The 24,588-nt window shown below is 47.3% G+C and overlaps 1 protein-coding gene across 2 annotated transcripts in view; it reads right to left on the reverse strand.

The window, feature by feature from the left end:
* Positions 1–2,622: 2,622 nt before the first annotated feature.
* Positions 2,623–24,588, reverse strand: part of MAML2 (mastermind like transcriptional coactivator 2) — a 150,608-nt gene continuing 128,642 nt past the window's right edge. Inside the window, exons 3-7 of one of the 2 annotated variants that reach the window (XM_083436176.1) lie at positions 16,090–16,278; positions 11,513–11,624; positions 5,044–7,486; positions 4,237–4,666; positions 2,623–4,165 (exon numbers count right to left, since the gene is read on the reverse strand). In XM_083436176.1, the coding sequence (XP_083292302.1) occupies positions 6,495–7,486; positions 11,513–11,624; positions 16,090–16,278 (1,293 nt within the window). In that variant the 3' untranslated portion in view covers positions 2,623–4,165; positions 4,237–4,666; positions 5,044–6,494. Of the gene's footprint in view, positions 4,667–5,043; positions 7,487–11,512; positions 11,625–16,089; positions 16,279–24,588 lie in introns of both variants that reach the window. The other variant, XM_083436175.1, reaches the window with a different exon arrangement.

Raw genomic sequence — 24,588 nt, forward strand, 5'->3', positions numbered from 1 at the left:
ACTGTTCTTAACCTGAAGCACCACTTTAGCTAATGGGGCTTCCCGCTGCTGCGGCGCCGCCGGAGCACGATTTCTGTTCTCATCCTGAAGCAAAGTTCTTGACCCGAGGTAATATTTCTGGGGTAGTGGAGTCTGTAACCTGAAGCGTATGTAACCTGAAGCGTATGTAACCCGAGGTACCACTGTACGACAACTGCTTAACCAGCAGGAGAAAGAGCAGAATTTTCTTTTTTTTTAAAAAAGCATTTGTGATGTGATCAAGGTTTCAAAAAGTCCCGGTTAAATAAATGAAAGGCAGCTTGCGACAAGGGTTTAAAAATATACATAAAATGAGAACCAGAAATAACTGGCGATAAGCGGGAAGCTAATCAAGCAGTGTTACAAATAACAGGAAAAACAATTGCAGGCAGGACGACTTGCTGATAGATTGCAACTGATCTGAATTGCTGTTAAAGGCTCAGGTGAAAAGGTCAGACTTGGCCAGCATCTAAAAGATGGTGCTTGGCCTTGCAAGCCTGGCACTGCTGCAGAAAAAAGGTGCGCTGCGTGGTACCACCACCCTCAATTTCAGGGGCACAGTGCAACTGGTATTCACCTGGACTGCAATACCTCAAGGACCACCTCTGCTCTTTATGAACCTACACAGGTCCTGAGATCATCCTGAGGCCCTTCTTTGTGTGCCTCCTCACAAGAGCCCCAGAGGGCGGCAACACAAGAACAGGCCTTATCTGCAGTGGCCCCCAATCTGTGGGATGTTCTCTCTGACGAGGCTCGCCTGGCTCCTTCATTATACACCTTCACGCACCAGGCACAAACGTTCCTCTTCAAACAGGCTTTTGGCTGATTGACACTTAAGGCCCTTTTAAACGTGCTGTGTGTGCAGGGGGCTATTATGGGTTTGTTTTTGTTTCTTGTTTTTATTATGTATTTTGTATATTGGAGTTTTATGTTTACCCCCTGAGATCTAGGGATAAAGGGTGGCATATGACATTAATGAAGAAGAAAACGATACATGTATAAACTCCAAACAGATGTTCAGCTGAACATATTTAGATCCTGCTCAGGTGCCTTCACTCAGCACAGCTGTATCCTTGTAGGAATACTAGGACTTTGGCATCCCAGCTGGTGGTAGAATCAAACCAAGGTGTTGGGAGCAGCTGGTACAAGAGTTCTCCACTGGACAGTCAGCTATGGAGACTGACAGACTGCAAGAGACTGGCCAGGTAAAAGTAAAGGTAAAGGACCCCTGGACGGTTAAGTCCAAAGGCGACTTTGGGGTTGTGGCGCTCATCTCGCTTTCAGGCCAAGGGAGCCAGCGTTTGTCCACAGCTTTCTGGGTCATGTGACCAGCATGACTCAACCACTTCTGGCACAACGGAACACTGTGACGGAAGCCAGAGCGCACAGAAACATCGCTTACCTTCCCGCCACAGCGGTATCTATTTATTTACTTGCACTGGCGTGCTTTCGAACTGCTAGGTTGGCAGGAGCTGGGACAGAGCAATGGGAGCTCACTCCGTCATGGGGATTTGAACCGCCAACCTTCTGATCGGCATGGTCAAGCAGCTCAGTGGTTTAGACCCCAGAGCCACCCGCGTTCCACTAGCCAGGGCAGCCCCACTGGAGAAGAAGAGATGCTCAATTAGCCAGAGGGTAAAGGCATGGTAAAGGGATGCGGGTGGCACTGTGGGTTAAACCACAGAGCCTAGGACTTGGCGATCAGAAGGTCGGTGGTTTGAATCCCCACGACAGGGTGAGCTAACATTGCCCGGTCCCTACTCCTGCCAACCTAGCAATTTGAAAGCACGTCAAAGTGCAAGTAGATAAATAGGTATCGCTCCTGCGGGAAGGTAAATGGTGTTTCCGTGCGCTGCTCTGGTTCGCCAGAAGCGGCTTAGTCATGCTGGCCACATGACCCGGAAGCTGTACGCCGGCTCCCTCGGCCAATAAAGCGAGATGAGCACTGCAACCCCAGAGTCCGCCACGACTGGACCTAATGGTCAGGGGTCCCTTTACCTTTAAAGGCATGGTGGGTGGAGCATTTAGAGTGGGGTTCTACATAAGGAGAGAGCAGGAGTAGCAGAAAAAAGGGGGGGGGGGGAGAGTGCTAGGCTAGGGTCAATCTTTACCAAAGCGGCTTAGGACACAGCATGGGAGGAAGGAGATAGCAGTAATTCTGGGCCCAGCCATCCAAGTGGAGAGTCACAGAGGGAAAACTTAACATATTTGCACACCTGGTGATTGAGGGATTAATGGGGGAAGATTTGAAGATGAGAAGGGCCCTAAACTTATTTGAGTGAAGAGCTCACTCAGTGTTTTCTGAACCACTGGGGCCCTGAGGATCCCTGGAATCCACTGTGGGAGGGTTGAAACTCTCCCCCCCCCCACTGGGCTATTCCAATGTTAACAGTTCGTGCGAAGAAGCCCTCATTCAGCTCCAGGAAAGATGGTCAAGTGCTGCAAAGAGGAAACAGGTCTTGAGAAAGCAGCCTGATGCAAATTTGATCTGGAACACCAAATCAAATTCCCCAGAGATTTCTACAGTGTTATTTGCTTTCTCAGAATGAGCTGCGCACTTAAGGAATTTGGCAAGTGTTCGAGGTGCCATTACAAAGCCAGAGATCAAATCCTCAACTTTTATTTTGAGATTCTCCTCCTGCCTCCTTTTAAGCCATTTCTTAAGTCTCAGAATGAAAATAAAACAATTATATCATACAAAAAGAAAAAAAATAATCCACCAACAACATTGTATATTAAGATACAAAAGGTAAGCATTTTTTTTCCCTTTTCTGTATAAAATACAAAGTTTGGACAGTACACTTTTATTCCACATGTGTATAAATATAACCCAAAGAATATGATTTCAGTATTCCTACCAAAATATTACATTTTGTTTTGTACAAAAGTTTACAAAAAGTTTCTATATATTTACAACCCAGTACTGAGAAGAGTTCCTGATTCAATAATGCAAAATATAAGGGTAGTGCATTTTTTACTGTAATGATACAAAGAAGATATATAACGGTATAAAAAAACTGCAGGGTTTGACTTTGTTTTCAATTCATTAAAAAAACCCAAAACCCAGTGTTTCCCTGTTATGATCACGAAGGTGCCATCAAGGGGTAACTTTTCTCGCACGTGTCACTCTGAAATAAATGGAAAGAGGCACAAGCCCGTGGAAGTTCCACAACTCTGGTTAATTTCAGAAGCAGATGCTCAGAATCGGTTGTCTAGCTAGCATCTTTGAGCTGCTATGGGTCCGCAACCGGAGTGTTAAAAAGGTGGCTGGGGCTAAGAGACGCTCATCATTTTGCTCACCCACAATGCCCCAGAACGACGCTACGGGAGCGTTGTTGATAATAAATATGGTGGGCGGCTCACTGCCGCAGCATCCCAACTGTCTTTTGCTGGATATAGTCTGAAACTACTGTCACAGTCATGGCTTCCCTCCAAAGGACCATGGGAAATTTAGTCTGTTAAGAGTGCTGGGAACTGTCTCTCTATGAAGGGTGTCCCAACAATTCTCAACATCCTGCAGCTCCCAGGATTCTTTGGGGCAAGGAACAAATTGATTTCCCCCTTTCTCTCAATATAAGGCATGGGTAGGCAAACTAAGGCCCGGGCGCCGGATCTGGCCCAATCGCCTTCTAAATCCAGCCCGGAACTTTGTTAGCCCCAAAATGGAAAGTGCCAGAATTACCAACAACAGAGGAGTGGCAGACGAAAATGGTTGATTATGTGGAACTAGCAAAACTGACATGTAGAATCTGAAATCAGGTGGAAGCAAAATTCCAAAAAGATTGGAGTAAATTTATGGAGTACATAAATAATAACTGTAGAAATTTGAAGACTCTGGCAGGACTGAAATAAATCTTACGATGTAGATAGGATTGGATACAATAAGAAACTGTGGAAAAGTAACTGACATAAGAAAACCTGATGAAGGGAGGGAAGGAAGTCAACGCTCAGCAGAGTGTGGGGAAAGAATGTGGGTAAATGATGGTTGAATTTTACTGTATTTTGTTTGTATTAAATGAATCACCAATAAAAAGCATTTAATAAAAAAAATAAATCCGGCCTGCGGATGGTCCGGGAATCAGCATGTTTTTCCATGAGTAGAATGTGTCCTTTTATTTAAAATACATCTCTGGGTTATTTGTGGGGCCTTCCTGTTGTTTTTACATGAGTAGAATGTGTCTTTTTATTTAAAATGCATCTCTGAGTTATTTGTGGGGCATAGGAATTCATTCATTCCCCCTCCTTCAAAATATAGTCCGGCCCCCCACAAGGTCTGAGGGACAATGGACCGGACCCCTGCTGAAAAAGTTTGCTGACCCCTGGCACTGACATTTTGTGTGTGTGTTTGTAAAGAGACACTGGGATTCCCTTATTCAGAGGACAGCCACTAGATTACCCTAAAAGAACAGCCCCACATCTGAGCCCTGATTGGCTGGTTTAAAGTGGGGAAATACATGAAAACGGCTCATGGTCTAGGAGCCTGAAGGCTGTGGAGAGGATGCTTTCAGAGGTGAAAGGTAACGTAGCCAAGTGTGTTTGTGTTGGGATGGAGAGGCTGAATATTACACATTTCCCTGGAGCTAACTAGTTAAATCTTAGGCTCAAGTTCTCTAATCCTCAATCAATTTCGTGCTCCGTATTTATTCTGCTCTATAAGCAAGAGTAGGACTAGGGACGCGGGTGGCGCTGTGGGTAAAAGCCTCAGTGCCTAGGGCTTGCTGATCAAAAGGTCAGTGGTTCGAATCCCCGCGGCGGGGTGCGCTCCTGTTGTTCGGTCCCAGCGCCTGCCAACCTAGCAGTTCGAAAGCACCCCTGGGTGCAAGTAGATAAATAGGGACCGCTTACTAGCGGGAAGGTAAACGGCGTTTCCGTGTGCGGCTCTGGCTCGCCAGATGCAGCTTGTCATGCTGGCCACGTGACCTGGATGTGTCTGCGGACAGCGCTGGCTCCCGGCCTCTAGAGTAAGATGGGCGCACAACCCTAGAGTCTGTCAAGACTGGCCCGTACGGGCAGGGGTACCTTTACCTTTATAAGCAAGAGACTGGGCAGGCAGCAAAGCCACTTGGTAGCTGCCTTGGATGGAGGAATTAATATTTCAATAATCTGGCACAGGGAGCTGCCTCATTCCAAGGCCACATCTGCACTATACATCTATGGTGCCACTTTAGCAGCAGAGAATCCTGGGAAACGCAGTTTCTTAAGAGTGCTGAGAGTTTTTAGGAGACCCCCTTCTCCTAAAAAACTGCAATTCCCAGAGTTCCCAGGGAAGAAGGGTTGGTTGTGGGTGTTTCCTAACATTTCCCAGAACCCCTCCCTTTAAAAAAAAATCTTTATACTTTTCAAGTTTATACATTTCACTAATTTTACAATCATTTTGACATTTCATAGCTTGACTTCTTTCCTTCTCTTTCTGCGGTTCCTTTATTTTTAATATCTTCTGCATATCTCAATTAACTTAATTTGCTCATTTATTCATCTTCTTTAAATATACACTCTTATGAAGCTGCAGGTTATTAAAACAACCCTGCCAATGTTCTTATCTGTTTACAATTTATCTGTAAATATTCAATAAACCTTTTCCATTCTTTAATATATATATAAAAATGTTATCTTGATTTCTTAATTCGTAAGTTTCGCCATGGCGAATCTCCCAGAATCCTTAACAAATTATACCTTCCAGGATTCCTGGGGGCAGGGGGGGAAGCCATGACTGTTAATGTGGAATCCGTTCCGGAAGTCCGTTCGACTTCCAAAACGTTTGGAAACCAAATCGCGGCTTCTGATTGGCTGCGGTAAGCTTCCAAAAATGGTTCGCAAACCAGAACAGTCACTTCCTGGTTTGCGATGTACGGGAGCCAAAATGTTTGGGAACTCAACTGTTTGAAAACCAAGGTATTGCCTTTGTCTACACAGGCAATATGTGGCCTTCCAGGGTTTCAGGCAGGTCATTCTAACCTTACCTGGCACTGGCAGGAATAAAAGCTGTGACCCTCTCTATAAAAAGTATGCACTCGATCAATGCACTTTCCCGATTCCTCACAACTGCTCCTGATAAATTAACTCAACAATCTCAGGCTGGACGTTATCTGGGGTATACCTTTTCTTCTCTGTTCAAGATTTGTGGTTGCGTGTCCGCATGCCCAAGCGAACACCTACACAAGCTGTAGCCTACACAAGAGTAGGACAAGCAACCGACGTCTCCTCCTGCGGTCTTGCTTAGCTTTTTAGGTACGAAGATTGGCCTACAAATTTTGAACGGACGGAGACACCTTTTTGATTTTGCTCCTCATTGCGGACCACGAGGAACCCCTTCAACCATCGGGAGAGCAAAGTTTGGTTTTCTTGAAAACACTCCAAAGACACGTTCCCTCTGAAAAACTTTGTGGAGTGCAATCCTGGCTTTCAGGCCTTAAAAAAACAAACACCACTGCCGCCGCCACCCGCTCTGTGAGTTTGCAACCGCCTGCTGCTCGGCCTCAGGAGTGGCCACCTAGGATTTCATCAAGGTTGATGTCCTTCATCCAGTCGTCGTTACCCGGCTCTGTTTTTAACAAAGAATCGATGAAGTCCGGGTCGCTGTTGAGGGCCGGCCCAATGTTGTCGCCTTGCTGGTTCAGAAAGTCAAACGCCAGGTCGCTGGTGTGGTCGGTTCCCTGGTAGGCCCTGGCAGAAGCCTGGCTACTACTAGATGGGAAATGGTTTGACGGCAAGGAGCTCGGCGCTGCCATGCTCACCCCCGGTGCATTTAAGTGTGGCACTGTCTGAGCCCGTACCTGGCCAGGCCTTGCCCCCAGGGATTTTGGCGCCCCAGCCGCTTGCCCATTTAGAGTTTGGTTCATTTGGCTCGTTGGTGTTCTCATCTGGGGGGCGGCCAGCTGGTTAGGAGCAGGCCCCATGGCGCGCTGGGAAAACTGCTGGTGGGCTGGTGTGCGCTGCAGCGGCTGGTTTGTATAGGGGCTGCCTGTGGGGAAAGGCGACCCCACGGCCTTGCGTGTTTCCTGCTGCTTCGCTCCTGTTTCTTGTGAGGCCCAGGTCTGAGTTGCCGAATTGGAGTTGACCATGACGTTCAGAGGCCTTGGTGCAGAAGAAGCCCCTTGGTTCAAGCTGAGTTTGCCTTGCTGAGAGCTGATCCCGGGCCCGCTGTCATACGCTGACAGGCCATTATTACTGCCTTGCCCCGGAGGCCCTTGCCGAGGCGCTCCTGAATTGCTTTGCTGGCTGGGGATCATTTGGTTCGGGTTCCTGTGCTGCGACACTTGGCTTGCACCCGATGCAGCCATGCTGTACGCGCTCGGTTGGCTGCAAGGAATGTTCCCGTAGCAGACCATGTGGCGTGTCGTCGGGAGGGAAGGCATTCTGGCTCCGTGAGTGATGGTCAAAAGACCGGACGCCTGCGGCGAGAGGCTGGGAGTTGAAATTGAGTTGGAAAAGCAGAGGTTGGAGCTGGCGCTCACGGCTGGCGATCCACCTGGGAAAAGGGTGGCGGGAGGAGAAAGAAAAATCTCTTATCGATCATCTAGTTGTAGGTTCTGAACAGGACGCACAGGCCAGAGCATCCATGGGAAACCCTCCCACCAGAATCCCATCACAACCCTACCGGAGGAAAAGGAGCACGACTCTCTGGACATTTCTCTTAGCCCTGGCAGGTCCTTGGTAAGGTAAAGTAAAGGTAAAGGTACCCCTGCCCGTTCGGGCAAGTCTTGACAGACTCTAGGGTTGTGTGCTCATCTCACTCTATAGGCCGGGAGCCAGCGCTGTCCGCAGACACTTCCGGGTCACATGGCCAGTGTGACAAGCTGCATCTGGCGAGCCAGCGCAGCACACGGAACGCCGTTTACCTTCCCGCTATAAAGCGGTACCTATTTATCTACTTGCACCCAGAGGTGCTTTCGAACTGCTAGGTTGGCAGGCGCTGGGACCGAACGACAGGAGCGCACCCCGCCGCGGGGATTCGAACCGCCGACCATGTGATCAGCAAGTCCTAGGCGCTGAGGTTTTACCCACAGCGCCACCCGCGTCCCGCCAGGTCCTTGGAACACGAGATAATTATGTGTTGGTCCCTAAGCATCATCACCATCACCATATTTATACCCTGCCCATCTGGCTGGGTTTCCTCAGCCATTCTGGGTGGCTCCCAACAGAATATTAAAACCACAATAAAACACCAGACATTGAATAATAATAATAATATTAATAATAATAATAATATTTATACCCTAGCCATCTGGCTGGGTTTCCCCCGCCACTCTGGGCGGCTTCCAACAGAATATTAAAAGACAATAACGTATTAAACATTAAAAGCTTCCGTAAACAGGGATGCCTTCAGATGTCTTCTAAAAGTCTGGCAGTTGTTTTTCTCTTTGACATCTGGTGGGAGGGTGTTCCAAAGGGTGGGTGCCACTACCAAGAAGGCCCTCTGCCTGGTTCCCTGTAACCTCACTTCTCGCAGTGAGGGAACCACCAGAAGGCCCTCAGTGCTGGACCTCAGTGTCCGGGCAGAACGATGAGAGCGGAGACGCTCCTTCACGTATACTGGACCAAGGCTGTTTAGGGCTTTAAAGGCCAGTACCAACACTTTGAATTGTGCTCAGAAACGCACTGGGAGCCAATGAAAGTCCTTTAGTGTTATATAGTCCTGGTGGCCACTCCCAGTCACCAGTCTAACTGCTGCATTCTGGATTAGTTGTAGTTTCCGGGTCACCTTCAAAGGTAGCCCCACGTACAGTGCATTGCAGTAGTCCAAGTGGGAGATAACCAGGGCATGCACCACTATGGCAAGACAGTCCACGGGCAGGGAGGGTCTCAGCCTGCGTACCAGATGGAGCTGGTAGACAGCTGCCCTGGACACAGAACTGACAGTCCCATTAGGAAATGAGAGCACTCGTCTTCCGCTGCTGGGTTGGGACCCACTACCAGGTGGTGGCCTGAGCTAAGGTGGGCTGCAACTGCAGCACCACCACCATACATATATATGCTAAAAGGTTAAGAAATGGGATTGCAATATAAGAATGTACTAAGAGCCTGCTGGGTCAGGTGAATGTCCCATCTAGTCCAGGACCCTGTTTTCACTGTGGCCGACTGGATGGCTGTGGGAAGCTCACAACCAGGACCTGAGGACAAGAGCCCTCTCCCCTCCTGCAGTTTCTAGGGGCCCAGGTCCCTTTGGGCCCCCAATAAAATATTTGAGGGGGACGGCCACCCTGAAGCTGATGGGCATTGCAGTTCAAATGGCATGTGTGTACTGCGTCACGTGATCCATTATGCATGGTGGGCTTACCTGGTCCCTCCCTAATATTTTATTCAAGTTGGCACCCTTGGTTTAACTTTTATCTGAGCTGAATCCTTCAAAGTTCAGCTTTGGTGGATGTCCAATGAGGGGCAGTGACTGGCCCAAGGTCACCCAGTGAGCTTCAATGGCACCCTACCCACTACACCATTCTGGCTAGAATTGCCTCCTCCGCCATTGGAATGAAGCAACCTTCCAGACGTAGCAAAAGATACCAAAGAGTTTTGGAGTCTCTTGAAGCAAAGCTGGAACATGTTGACTCGCAAGCTCTATATTCTTTGGGAAGAGACGTGAGTTCCCTAAAAGGGCACCGCGGTTGGGACATTGGTTTTCTATCTCACTCCAAAGACAAAGTTTCCTTTTCCCCCTCTGAACTGCTTGCTATTTTTAGCACCCTCCCCCCTTTTTTTGGCCACACTGATTTAGACCAGATGGGGAGAAATTTCACTCCAATTAGTGTCGAGCAGAAAACATTACCAGACCTTCGATACCAAGAGGAGTGAGTCAGTGATACTGGGGGATGTGCCGTTTTTTAAATTCACGCCCAGGAATGACAATCGGCGCAAGGGGTGAGGCCTACAGCCCCTCGGGCCCCCACTCCGAGATAGGGAGGGCAGAGGATTTAGTTTAGTCTGCATTTCCAAGTGCATTGGCCTTATTCGCTACTCCCAGACTTACACACGGAGTGGAACGCAGCTAACAATCCGACTGTACGCGTCTGTTGATTTTGCAATACGGTTTCAGTTAAAATAAAAATGCACATATGTATATTCGGGTGGAAAAGGCGTACGAAACCAAAGCATGGAGGCTGGGGTGGGGCGGGATGGAGCCAGTGCAAACATTCCTGCACATTTTTATAAGGTCTGAGTAGGGTTTACCAGTCCTGGCTTCCAGACAAGCACCCTTAGTTTGCAAATAGATCTTCGTCACATGCACCCTTCGTAAGTGGGGCAGGGAGACTCCTTCTGCCTGAGGGATGCATGCCCTTCTCAGGGACAATGCCAGTGGTGGGTGGAGCGAGAGGCAAAAGCGAACTGAGCGATGGATGCAAATTTTACCTTTGCACAGTAGCTTAATTTCTACACATGCATGCACATCCCTCTCTATCCTCCAGCCAGACTGTTATGTACTGAGTTGAATAGGATCCAAAATGCAGCAGTCTGATTGGTCCTAGAACAATAGGATTCAGAATGCAGCAGTCTTATCGGTCCTAGAACAATAGGATTCAGAATGCAGCAGTCTTATTGGTCCACAGGAGCCACCCAATCCAGCTCCAGGTGGAAGTGAATCCGCAACCTGATTGGCCTACAGGAGAATCCCGGAATTAGCCAATCACATGAGGCCCATTGTGTAAATAATGTATACAAAGCAGACATTCTGGGGGAACTTGCCACCCCTGAAACAGCAGGAGGGGAGAGTGTTGTCCCACTCAAGTGCTGCTTGTGGACTTCTTGCAGGAATCTGGCTGGCCACTGTGAGAGCAGAATGCTGGACTAGATGGGTCACTGGCCCAAACCCAAAGATGTTGCAGAGGGGCAGAGGGCTACCTTTCCAATACAATGGAACCTCGGAAGCCGAACGCCTCTGAACTCGAATGTTTCGGCTCACAATCAATCAAAAACTGGAAGTGATTGTTGCGGTTCTTGAACGATTTTCAGAAGCCAAATGTCCGCGTGGTTTCCAATTGGCTGCAGGACACTCCTGCAGCCAATCGGAAGCCCCGCCTCGATTTTTTAACTGTTCCGGGAGTCGAACTGAAATATACTAGGAGTCCTGTAGTGATTTCAGGCTCTTTATTGCAGCTTGCAAAAGAGTGATTTAATTGCCCCTCAAACCTCATGCTTTTATATACATTATTTAGACAATATTTAGACAATGAGTCCCATCTGATTGGCTGATTCTGCTTCCCTCCTGGAGCCTGATTGGTCTTTTCCTGCAGGCCAATCAGTTGTTGCATTCTATGATTCTACCAGCCTAATAGGCTGATTAACTTCCTCCTGGAGCCTGATTGGTCTTTTCCTGCAAGCCAATCAGTTGTTGCATTCTAGGATCCTACTTGCCTATTGTTCTAGGATCCGAGCTTTGTACATAACACAAATGGACGCCAGGAACGGATTAAATTCGAAAACCAAGGTACAACTGTACTCAAAACCAGTTGAGTCATTGGCAGCTGTCCCCTTGTTTACTGCTGCCTTCAAGCGTGTTTACCTGAATACTGATGTGTTTGCTGCATGTTGACCGGGTTCCTTCTTTGGTCTTTATAATCTGGCGGGGGCCTTGTCGAGTGCCGGTTCAGCTGATCTTGCGGAGTCATTTTCTCCTACAGGATTAGAAAGAAAAGAGAAGGTGAACCCATTCTCTTGGTTAGCCAAAAGGCGAGCGATCTGAACGTGAACGCAGCTCCAACGGCTTTTGTATTTGGGGGAGACTCCTGCGATGCCGGTTTCAAGGCCATGGCGCAGAAGGAAGCATGGGGAGGTTTTGCAGATGTTTCTGTTGTGCAGATTCTGCCGCCTTCCCATGTGTCATCAGGCGGGGTGTCAGGGAACTGGTTGGGTCAGCAAAGAGAGGATCAGGGTTGTGTATAGTGAAGCTTTAAATGTTTGATTGTGCTTTTTATATTTTGCTGGAAGCCACCCAGAGTGGCTGGGGCACCCCAGTCAGATGGGAGGCATTTAACTACTACTACTAATAATAATGGGATGCGGGTGGTGCTGTGGGTTAAACCACAGAGCCTAGGGCTTGCCGATCAGAAGGTCAGCGGTTCGAATCCCCGCGACGGGGTGAGCTCCCATTGCTCGGTCCCTGCTCCTGCCAACCTAGCAGTTCGAAAGCACGTCAAAGTGCAAGTAGATAAATAGGTACCGCTTCAGCGGGAAGGTAAATTGGCGTTTCCGTGTGCTGCTCTGGTTCGCCAGAAGCGAGATGAGCGCCGCAACCCCAGAGTCGGCCACGGCTGGAACTAATGGTCAGGGGTCCCTTTACCTTTACTACTACTACTACTACTACTACTACTAATAATAATAACAATAACAACTACTACTACTACTACTGTTGGCTGTATGCTTCAAATCTAGGGAAAATGCTAGAGAATACAAAACTTGAGACAAAACTATATGTGATTCTAAGGGCACAGTTACCAACTACATTAGGTTTTTAAAGTTTTAATTATAAATGTAGTGGGCCTCCCTATTTTCATCAAGACATAGGGAGAGAGAGGGGTGGGGAGGAAATTTTTAACCCTTCCACCCCCAATCACAATTCTAATGAAAACTGCATCCCCAGTGCCATTATTAGCCTTAGAAAAACACTCCCCTTGCTGCCAAATCTGGACAGAATAATAAACCTATACCCAGCAATTGTGTTCTAAACACTACACACAATTATTTCAGTAACTTTTGCAACAGGGATCATGGAACTGTAGAGTTGGAAGGGACCCTTAGGGTCATCTAGTCCAACCCCTTGCAATGAAGGAAACTAAAGCATCCATGAGACATGGCCATCCAACCTTCTGATCGGCAAGTCCTAGGCTCTGTGGTTTAACCCACAGTGCCACCCGCGTCCCCTACCTTACAAGGTAGACCAGCCTTATTATCCCCATACTGCCTGCAGATGGGGTGCAAAAAAAGAGAGGGTGGCTTCCAGAAAGCCAGCTGGATCTGGGACTTTGGTCTTCTGGCTGCCAAGATCCATGCCTACTTCTGACATACTTGGCAAGGCTTCCCCCCCCCCCAAAAAAAAAAAAAAAAGGGAGAGGGGAGAAGCCAGCAGCACGAATTGGCTAAAAACTGGTTTTTCAAATGCCGTAACTCTCCCTCTCTTTCCCTCTCAGCAGATTGTCAAAAGGAGTTCTCTCTTCCTACAGAAGGAAGGGATTTTCAGCCCAGCTCTGCAGTCTGCAAGAGGTTTCCAGTAAGCAGAGAAAGTGTCGCCTGAAGGTATGCAGGCACTGAGCATGGGTGGTCCCTGAGCGCTGCCAGCATCTGCTGAGGAAGGAAATGGAGCTTTGCTGCTGTGCGCCAGCAACTTGGCTGCCCTGTAACCTGCTTTCCTTATGGCTGAACATACAGCCTCCCCAACTGCCCTGTGTCAGGCTGCTAACTTGCACTGAGGAATCACTGCAAGGTTGGAACATTCGGTGGCAAAAAACAAACAAACACAGGCTCCACATGCAAAAGGTGTGGCAGGTTTAATTCCTTTGCATCCCCAATTGAAAGGACCTCCAGGCAACTCCACAAGGCGCCAGGAACCAAAGGAGCAGAAAAGACTTTCTATGTACGCAGCGACAGGCTCACGGTTGCTACTAGCCCAAAGATGGAAAGAAGACAAGGTGATGGAACTGGTAAAAATGACTGGCAGAATCAGAGACCAGGGAGAAGAGATGGTGGAGGAAGATTGGAAGAAATTTAAAGACTATTTACAGAAATACTATAAGATTAATGAATGTTAGAATGACATCGGATTGAGGTTAAAAGGTTATTAGCAATGATGTGGTGAAGGAGTATGGAAAATCTGAAGGTTAAAAGGTGTAAAATTAAAGGTTTAACATATTAAGATATTAAGAAAAGATTAAGATACATTAAGAATTTAAGATAAAGATTAAGTTAAGAAAGAGGGAAGGGATTTGCTGACTTAATAGATGAACTGGAATACAGTGAGGGGAGGTGTGGGGAAGTCCGGGAAATAAGTAAATGCAAAGAATATTATGAAAATGGAATTGTTTTTATTTGTTTATTTCTTGTTGTTTTTGTATTTTTCTCTTCTTTTTTTTATGTAAAAATTCTAATAAAAAATATTATTAAAAAAAAAAACAAAGATGGAAAGAAGACAAAGTCCCTATCAGGGAAGAACGGCAAACTAAGCTGTTGGATTATGCCGAAATGGCAAAACTGACCGAAAAGCTCAGGAACCAAGAAGACCAAAACTTCAATAAAGAATGGGAAAAGTTCATAATTTACTTGAGAGACCACAGTAAGCAGATGAAAAAATTAGCAGGGTTGCAATAACACTTGTAATGTAGATGATATTAAGGATAAACTGGAGAGATATAAAATTTGGACGATCATAGAATCATAGAATCATAGAATCATAGAATCATAGAATCATAGAGTTGGAAGAGACCACAAGGGTCATCGAGTCCAACCCCCTGCCAAGCAGGAAACACCATCAGAGCACTCCTGACATATGGTTGTCAAGCCTCTGCTTAAAGACCTCCAAAGAAGGAGACTCCACCACACTCCTTGGCAGCAAATTCCACTGTCGAACAGCTCTTACTGTCAGGAAGTTCTTCCTAATGTTTAGGTGGAATCTTCTTTCTTGTAGTTTGTATCCATTGCTCCGTGTCCGCTTTTCTGGAGCAGCAGAAAACAACCTTTCTCCCTCCTCTATGTGACATCCTTTTATATATTTGAACATGGCTATCATATCACCCCTTAACCTCCTCTTCTCCAGGCTAAACATGCCCAGCTCCCTTAGCCGATCCTCATAAGGCATTGTTTCCAGGCCTTTGACCATTTTGGTTGCCCTCCTCTGTACACGTTCCAGTTTGTCAGTGTCCTTCTTGAACTGTGGTGCCCAGAACTGGACACAGTACTCCAGGTGAGGTCTGACCAGAGCAGAATACAGTGGCACTATAACTTCCCTTGATCTAGATGCTATACTCCTATTGATGCAGCCCAGAATTGCATTGGCTTTTTTAGCTGCCGCGTCACACTGTTGGCTCATGTTAAGTTTGTGGTCAACCAAGACTCCTAGATCCTTTTCACATGTACTGCTCTCAAGCCAGGTGTCACCCATCTTGTATTTGTGCCTCTCATTTTTTTTGCCCAAGTGCAATACTTTACATTTCTCCCTGTTAAAATTCATCTTGTTTGTTTTGGCCCAGTTCTCTAATCTGTCAAGGTCGTTTTGAAGTGTGATCCTGTCTTCTGGGGTGTTAGCCACCCCTCCCAGTTTGGTGTCATCTGCAAATTTGATCAGGATGCCCTTGAGTCCATCATCCAAGTCATTGATAAAGATGTTGAATAAGACCGGGCCCAAGACAGAACCCTGTGGCACCCCACTAGTCACTCTTCTCCAGGATGAAGAGGAACCATTGAAATAATATGCAGTTGAAAAGGTATATAATAGGACCCGTGGAGGGGAATGTGGGAAGTCGAGAAATCTCCAAATATGGATATGTATTTTGTGTTGTTGTAACTCTATACTTGTAAAATCAAATGAAAATTATTTCAAAAATAAGAATAAAAATACAAGGCACCGGGAAGTGTCGAGAGGACAAGGCGGAGGTCTGACTCAGAGTATGACAGCTTTGCATTGCGCATGAAGTTTAACCTAGACAGCACACCCCAATATCCACACTCACTAGCTGTGGTTTTGCACTACTCTAAATCCATGGGAGGGTCTGTTGTGGGAATTGTTCCCATGTGCAATTGGTTCAGGGAATCTATTTGCACTTTAACAGTCTGGATTGGGACCCTAACATAGGGCATGGGGGTGGGCCTCCAACCCTCTGCCACCCACTGTGTTCCTGATCAAGAAATGGCACCCCACGCTTGCAATCTGTGTTGGAAAAAAAGCTCCCATTGGAAAAACAAAAGCTCCCATGGAAAACAAAAGCTCCCATTTGCTGCTGTGCAAGCTTCTCTCACCCTCCAAATAAAAGGCAGAGCAGGTGAAATGGGCAGACTAAAAATGGCCCAGTAGCTGTTTTCGCAATACCAGCTTCTGAATTCTACATGACACCGATTTACATAGAAAATAAAATAGGGAATCTGAAAATTTACTGCTTCAGTTAGTATCTTTTGTTGCTGCTGCTGCTGCTGCTGGTGTTGCAGAAGGAGTTGTTGCTTCAGCTGCTGATTCAGCAGAGCTTGCTGAGGTGAGTTCATGTAGCTGCTCGCAGCATTTGGATTCGTGCAAGCGTTTGACGTTGGATTGGGGCCTGCGCTTTGGCTCAGCACGGAGTGTTGATCCTGCAGAAGAAAGAAGAGAAGAGGAAGATAAAGGTTCACAAAGATGTGCATGAGCAAAAATGGAAAACCAGGGCTTCCTCACGCTTTTGGAGGCTGATTAAAAGACGGGGCCTTCTGCGTTCAGCCGTGGGATGGCTGCAGCAGAAACTCGGATGAGGAAATTAAGAGATGCACAGGGAAAATTACAGGACTACTCCTGTGGTTGCAGCAGAAAACCTTGGCTTTCTAACAGGAGCTTACAGGAGCTCAAAGGAGAGCCGCCAGAGCTGTTTGTAGAAATAAGTGTGATTATATAGCAGTGGCTACATCAACTAGAAACCATCAACACAGTTACTGCAGCATGACCCACTTCTGAAACTTTCTTCTCTGTGGGGTGGAGAACTTATCTGTCTATTTGCTATCCTTTCGCTCTCTCATTACAGTGGTACCTCGGGTTGCATACGCTTCAGGTTACAGACTCTGCTAACCCAGAAATAGTACCTCGGGTTAAGAGCTTTGCTTCAGGATGAGAACAGAAATCGTGCTCCGGCGGCACAGCAGCCACAGGAGGCCCCATTAGCTAAAGTGGTGCCTCAGGTTAAGAAAGGTTTCAGGTTAAGCACGGACCTCCGGAATGAATTAAGTTCTTAACCCGAGGTACTACTGTATTTGTCTCAAGCCTTTTCCCAGTATTCCTCCCAGCTCTGCCAACACTCCATTACACTCTAGCATGGCCTACAGACATAGCTCAAAGCAGGGTTGTGCTTGATGGTCACCGCCAAGGATCTGAAATTAGGGTGCAATGTGTATCTGTGCCCAGAGACTGTAACACATCCCAAAAGTACTAGAATTATAGAGTCAGAAGGGATTGTGTAAGTCATCTGGTCTAGCCTCCTGATCAATGCAGGATCTACTATGCAAGAAGAAGAAGAAGAAGAGTTTGGATTTGATATCCCGGCTTTCACTCCCTTTCAGGAGTCTCAAAGCGGCTAACATTCTCCTTTCCCTTCCTCCCCACAACAAACACTCTGTGAGGTGAGTGGGGCTGAGAGACTTCAAAGAAGTGTGACTGGCCCAAGGTCACCCAGCAGCTGCATGTGGAGGAGTGGAGACGCGAACCCGGTTCCCCAGATTAGGAGTCCACCGCTCTTTACCACTACACCACACTGGCTCTCAAGATGCAACTTTGGCTTCCCCAACAGATAATCCCGGTGCTTCGCTAGGCAACCTGTACCATTGCTTGTTGTTTGTGTTAATTAATTACCCGCCCATCACCCTAAGATCCCGGGGCAGGTAGCAACAATTTAAAAAACAACATTATAAGCCGTTTAAAAATCAAAAAAAATTAAACCACAAAAATATATTCTCTCTCTCTCAAAAAAAGTTTCTATCTCTGTCACACTCTCCCGTGACCAAGAAACAGAACCATGGACAGGGCTAGGCCATTAACAAGGCAGCTCACTCTAGTCAAGGAACCTTTAGTTACCAGTGGTTTCCATTCAATTCAATGGGATAAACTAAGGGTTCAGCCACACTTCCTCGGGTCCTGCTGATCTCCCCTGGAGAAAACTGCTCTTTTGCACTCAGTTGGAACAAATGGCAATTCAGGGTTTTTCAGCACTAAAGAGTGGGTTTTCCATGGGAAAGGAGAACGACAGGGGGAAACCGACAGACCTGTGTTTTATAGTCACGGGACAAGGAGAAGTGGGGATGAGCCCTAAATGTCTCACAGCTGGGGAAACTGATGGAACGGGACAAAACTGACCTCCTGGTCCAAGCAGTGACCAACAGTGGGCTCCTTTTGTCTCCATCTAATGGTGTCCCTGAATCAGATTTGAAAAGTCCATTTTCAAAGAGGAACCAGTACAGCTGGGTACACAGCAAGGGTGAGAGCAATTGGTTAAATAGAAGTTTTTAAAAGTGGGTGACGGATAATCATAGGTTGCAAGATATTTTAAGGTTGCTGTTTGCTAAGGTCCTGCGCAAACTACCGTCCTCCTTAAAGTATTTTGAAAGGAAAATTATGGCTAAACAGATTGGCTTTGCATTCCATTTCCAAGCTACGCTCTTCCTTTAATATTGTTGTCTTTTTATATCCGGTAATGGGATTCATCTGGTTTCACTTTGCACAGACAGCGCAGATGTCCCCCACTCACTGCTCTGAAGTTTATGGCAAAACGAAGGAATAAAAATTATTTCATTTCTCCAGAAACTACCGCACTTTGCCTTTTTTCATATAAGCTGGGCCCTGCTCTGGCCCTGCTCCTCCACATGGCTCAGATGCTCAGCTCATAACCACCAGAAGCCATATATTCAGTATTGTGGGTCTGACTTGGTGGAGCTCCCTCCCGGCTAAGACTGAACCAGTTCTGGGCACCACAGTTCTGGGCACTGTCCAGTTCTGGGCACCACAGTTCAAGAAGGACACTGACAAACTGGAACGTGTCCAGAGGAGGGCAACCAAAATGGTCAAAGGCCTGGAAACGATGCCTTATGAGGAACGGCTAAGGGAGCTGGGCATGTTTAGCCTGGAGAAGAGGAGGTTAAGGGGTGATATGATAGCCATGTTCAAATATATAAAAGGATGTCACATAGAGGAGGGAGAAAGGTTGTTTTCTGCTGCTCCAGAGAAGCGGACACGGAGCAATGGATCCAAACTACAAGAAAGAAGATTCCACCTAAACATTAGGAAGAACTTCCTGACAGTAAGAGCTGTTCGACAGTGGAATTTGCTGCCAAGGAGTGTGGTGGAGTCTCCTTCTTTGGAAGTCTTTAAGCAGAGGCTTGACAACCATATGTCAGGAGTGCTCTGATGGTGGTTCCTGCTTGGCAGGGGGTTGGACTCGATGGCCCTTGTGGTCTCTTCCAACTCTATGATTCTATGATTCTATGAACCAGCCCCGAACTCCCTGCTGAATTTTAGGTGTTTGACAAAGAACTTTCTATTCCAGTAGGCATTCAAGGTCCTTTTCTCTCTTTATGATGATTGATTTTATCCGTTGCATATGCTTTTTTTGTAATTTTTTTAATGTACACCGCTTAGAAACCTTGGTGATTAAGACATATATCGAAGCCTGTGAAATAGATGGCGGATAGTTAATCGGGACCCCAGAGAGAGAGCTGCGTCCTTCCTTAAGCTCCAGATTTGCTCTTGCGATCACGTAGCAACAGCAACGGCAAAGCAGCCCTTCGTCACCAGCCTTGTCAAGCCTTGAAAGGCGGACAAAGGTTGGCCGTGATGAATCATGAAGTGGTGTCTTGTTCGCTTCTGCACGTGCTCAGTGCAGCCTCCTGCCGGGGCAGTCTGACATATTTCCTGTCTGGGCTACAGGGTGCCCATGCGCCATCAAACAGGGCTGCATTCATTTTATTTTATTTTATAAAATGTCCACAACGACACACACTTCTGAATTCCCGTGGGCCAACATTTCATCACTTTCTCTGGGTAAAAGTGTCTGAAAGCATGGATCATAGGAATACAGGAAGTGGCCTTGTACCAAGTCAGACGACTGGTCCATCCACCTTAATATTTCCTACGCTGACTGGCTGCAGAGCCAGGGGGTCTCTCTTAGCCCTACTTGGAGGTGCCAGAGATTGAACTTTGGAGCTTCTGTATGCAATGCAGAGGCTCTGCCAGTAAGCTACTAGTAAAGGGACCCCTGACCATTAGGTCCAGTCGTGGCCAACTCTGGGGTTGTGGTGCTCATCTCGCTTTATTGGCCGAGGGAGCCGGCGTACAGCTTCCGGGTCATGTGGCCAGCATGACTAAGCCGCTTCTGGCGAAGCAGAGCAGCGCACAGAAATGCCGTTTACCTTCCGCCGGAGCGGTACCTATTTATCTACTTGCACTTTGACGTGCTTTCGGACTGCTAGGTTGGCAGGAGCTGGGACCGAGCAACGGGAGCTCACTCCGTCGTGGGGATTCGAACCGCCGACCTTCTGATCGGCAAGTCCTAGGCTCTGTGGTTTAACCCACAGCGCCACCTGCGTTCCTCCTAGTGAGCTGCCCCTAAATCTTAAAAGACAAAACATGTGCTTTGCTTAGGGTCTTCTTCAATACGCAGGCTTATAACTGATGATGATCTGTTTACTTTCTTACCAAACTGGGGTGCAGGAAGCATGGAGGGTTTTAACTACTTTGCCACCAAAAATCCCCCGTCCCTGACGCAACTACTTCCTGAAAGACAGCAGGTGGAAATGGTGGCATCAGAGAGCAATTTCTGATTGGAAAATTAAAATCTCCCTCCTCACTGAACCACAGTGAGGTTGTGGGGTACAGGGCTGACTTTGAGATATAGCACTACAGTGGAACCTCAGTTCCCGAACGCCTCCGTTGTCGTATGTTTCAGTTCTCGAACACCAAAAACCCAGAAGTAAATTGTTATGTACTGAGTTGAATAGGATCCAAAATGCAGCAGTCTGATTGGTCCTAGAACAATTGGATTCAGAATGCAGCAGTCTGATTGGTTCTAGAACAATAGGACCCAGAATGCAGCAGTCTTATTGGTCCACAGGAGCCACCCAATCCAGTTCCAGGTGGAAGTGAATCCGCAACCTGATTGGCCTACAGGAGAATCCCGGAATTAGCCAATCACGTGGGGCCCATTGTGTAAATAATGTATATACAGTGGTACCTTGGGTTAAGTACTTAATTCGTTCTGGAGGTCTGTTCTTAACCTGAAACTGTTCTTAACCTGAAGCACCACTTTAGCTAATGGGGGCTCCTGCTGCCGCCGAAGCACGATTTCTGTTCTTATCCTGAAGCACTATTTCTGGGTTAGCGGAGTCTGTAACCTGAAGCGTATGTAACCTGAAGCATATGGAACCTGACATTCTGGGGGAACTTCCATTCCCCCTCACCACTATGAGCTGAATAAGGAGCATAAAATCCACTCTCGACTCCGAATATATTTCATAAATGCTTCCTTTTTCGAATGTTTTTCAGAAGCCGAATGTGCTACACAGCTTCTGCTGAGGGCAAGAATCTCTTGTAATCAATGGGAAGCCACACCCTGGTTTTCGAACGGGCTTCCGCTACAGATTTCGTTTGAGAACCGAGGTACCGCTGTATATCTCTTTATCTATAAACACATACTTACATCCTAGGGGTTGATTCCCCCACAAACTTTGCTTGCTAACCCCTCCCCAACCTCCACCACCGCCTCCCACCAAAGCCCCCTACGCTTAGTCCTTGCCCAAGCCTTTTCCCTCCCAAACCTCTGCAATTCACCTGTGCCACTCATTGTTCAACCTGTTACACCACTGCAAGCCCAGATACCTCATTGACTCTGGCCACCTGTGCTGCCGCACCACACCCACCTGCCCAGCCACTGCAAACCCAGCTTTCTCGCCGCCGCCGCCTGAACTGCCACACTGCTCTCCTGCTCAGCTCCCACCCACTGCCACAATCTCAACTCCCTTGCCATTCCTCTTGCTCGCCCATGCCATACCCCTGCTACGATTCTACGAGTTCATAGGTCACAGGGTTGTGGCCAATGTCGGTGTTACTCACCACAGGGCCCATGAAAAGCAATGGACACAAATAACAGATCCTTTCCCTTATACGTTGAGTATAACACAGTCGGCTGGGACCCGCAGATCTGCATGACATTTGCGTTTGCTGGTGACGCACAATTTAATCACAAAGTATATAATGGGAACTCATTTGTGACGCAGGTGGCGCTGTGGGTTAAACCACAGAGCCTAGGGCGGCGGTTCGAATCCCCGCGGCGGGGTGGGCTCCCGTTGCTCGGTCCCTGCTCCTGCCAACCTAGCAGTTCGAAAGCACGTCAAAGTGCAAATAGATAAATAGGTACCGGTCCAGGGGGAAGTAAATGGCGTTTCCGTGCGCTGCTTAGTCATGCTGGCCACATGACCCGGAAGCTGTACACCGGCTCCCTTGGCCAATAAAGCGAGCTGAGCGCCGCAACCCCAGAGTCGGCCATGACGGGACCTAATGGTCAGCGGTCCCTTTACCTTTACCTTACCAAGACAGGATTCTAAGCAGAAACAAAGAAAGTCTATAGACGTGATGGCAGGATTTAAATAAACATTCACATCATTAGTACAGTGGTACCTCGGGTTACATACGCTTCAGGTTACATATGCTTCCAGTTACAGACTCCGCTAACCCAGAAATAGTACCTCAGGTTAAGAACTTTGCTTCAGGATGAGAATAGAAATCATCCTCTGGTGGCACAGCAGCAGCAGCAGCAGGCCCCGTTAGCTAAAGTAGTGATTCAGGTTAAGAACAGTTTCAGGTTAAGAACAGACCCCCGGAACGAATTAAGTACTTAACCCGAGGTACCACTATATTAAAAAATGTGTCAAAGATAGGGAAATAACATGGTGTACTTATTTTCGTTTTTATGTTTATAGTTCAGATGTTATTGTGTAAGTATACTATTAGTATTTTTTCTTTTAGGAGGTAGCAAGGTGGGTGAAAGCAGAAACAAATCAGAAGCGGAAGTTGGGGGAAGCCTAGGAGGGCAGGGAGGAAGGAACGAACAGAAAATGTTATGGATATGAGGTGTATGTAACCAATGAAAAATAAAACTGAATAAAAATTTAATTAAAACAACAAAAACAAACAAACAAGGATGGAATTCAATGAGCCAAGCATTAAACATCCCTAATTAAAATATGCAATAGGAAGAACCTCACTGAAACCATGTGGTAATTAAAGCAAAAACTCAGGACGAGACCTAAACGTCATTTTAGGTCAGATCTGGGGGCTGCGAAACCTCTGACAACGTTCCCAAAAGGTTCCTTGTCTGAGTTTGGGAAGGCCTCCAAGAGGCACAGATCCAACCGTGATCCCTACAAAGTCACTCCTCTGACTTGGCAGAAGCTTCCCTCTGGAGGCTGCCAGAGTGTGGCTGTGTCGTCTGTTGCGGCCTCTTGCAAACTGAGGTGTGTTCCTCCCACCAACTCAGGAGAAGGAAAGACCCACTGCGCTGTGAAGTGGGGTGGGGGAGAGCCCAGCTTTCTGGGTATCCCTCTCCGTGGGAAGTCAATGTCCCAATTCCACCTCCCTAGAGACTTTTTGTTCTTTTGCAAGATGCCTTTTCTTTATCTATCTCAAATATTTTAAAGCTGCCCCTCACCTGAGAGTGATATCAGGGCAGGACACCATAAGATCGAGGGATGCGGGTGGTGCTGTGGTCAAAACCACAGAGTCTAGGGCTTGCCGATCAGAAGGTCGGCGGTACAAATCCCCGCGACGGGGTGACCTCCCGTTGCTCGGTCCCTGCTCCTGCTAACCTAGCAGTTCGAAAGCAAGTCAGAGTGCAAGTAGATAAATAGGTACCGCTCCAGCGGGAAGGTAAACGGTGTTTCCGTGTGCTGCTCTGGTTCGCCAGAAGCGGCTTAGTCATGCTGGCCACATGACCCAGAAACTGTACGCCGGCTCCTCGGCCAATAAAGCGAGATGAGCGCCGCAACCTCAGAGTCGGCCACGACTGGACCTAATGGTCAGGGGTCCCTTTACCTTCACCATACGATCAGTTAAAACCAAGGGGTCTCATGGGAATATAGAAAGCGGAGTCGGAACACTGGTCCTTTGCTGAGCCAGACCAAAGGTCATTCTTGTTCTAGTTTGCACCAGTGAAGGAGTATCACAAGCCCAGGAGCCAAAAGAAACCCTCCACGTATTTTGATCTGGACCTTGCTACCTCTCAGGCCACACTTTACCCAGCCTTGCTTCAAAATCCCCGAGAGTATATTTGCCTGGCTGGAATATGTCCTTGATAATGATTCTACTATCCCAAGGGCTGTCCCACGGAGGATGGGGCAAGCTTGTTTTCTCCTGCTCTGGAGGGAAGGACTTGAACCTATGGCTTCAACTTCAAGTTACAGGAAAGGAGATTCCGACTGAACACCAGGAAGCACTATCTGATGATAAGAGCAGTTCGACAGAGCTTCCCTCGCGAGGTTGTGGACTCTCCTTCCTTGGAGGTTTTAAACCAGAGGCTGGATGGCCATCTGTCTTGGATGCTTTAGCTGGAACCCCTGCATTGCAAGGGGTTGGACTAGATGACCCCTGGGTATCTTCCAAACTTTGCTATTCTATGGTTCTCACTTGCCTGGGTGGAGGACAGGAAGGGCCACGCTTGGTTTGTTTTCTGTTGTTAGTTTGTTAACGTCGCTAATATTGTTTTGTGGCTTATGAGTGCTGTCGTGCTTTGTGAACCTTATACTATGACTTTTGTTGTGGTTGTGCTTCTTTAGCTTATTTTTTTTTAGTTGTTTTGTGAATAGTGTTTTATAGAAGGGGGTTGTTTTGCTGACGACTTGTAATTACTACCGATGGATGGCTGATTATTCTATGTG

This window comes from Podarcis tiliguerta (assembly GCF_965153285.1).
Source record: "Podarcis tiliguerta genome assembly, chromosome: 4".
Lineage (NCBI taxonomy): Eukaryota > Metazoa > Chordata > Lepidosauria > Squamata > Lacertidae > Podarcis > Podarcis tiliguerta.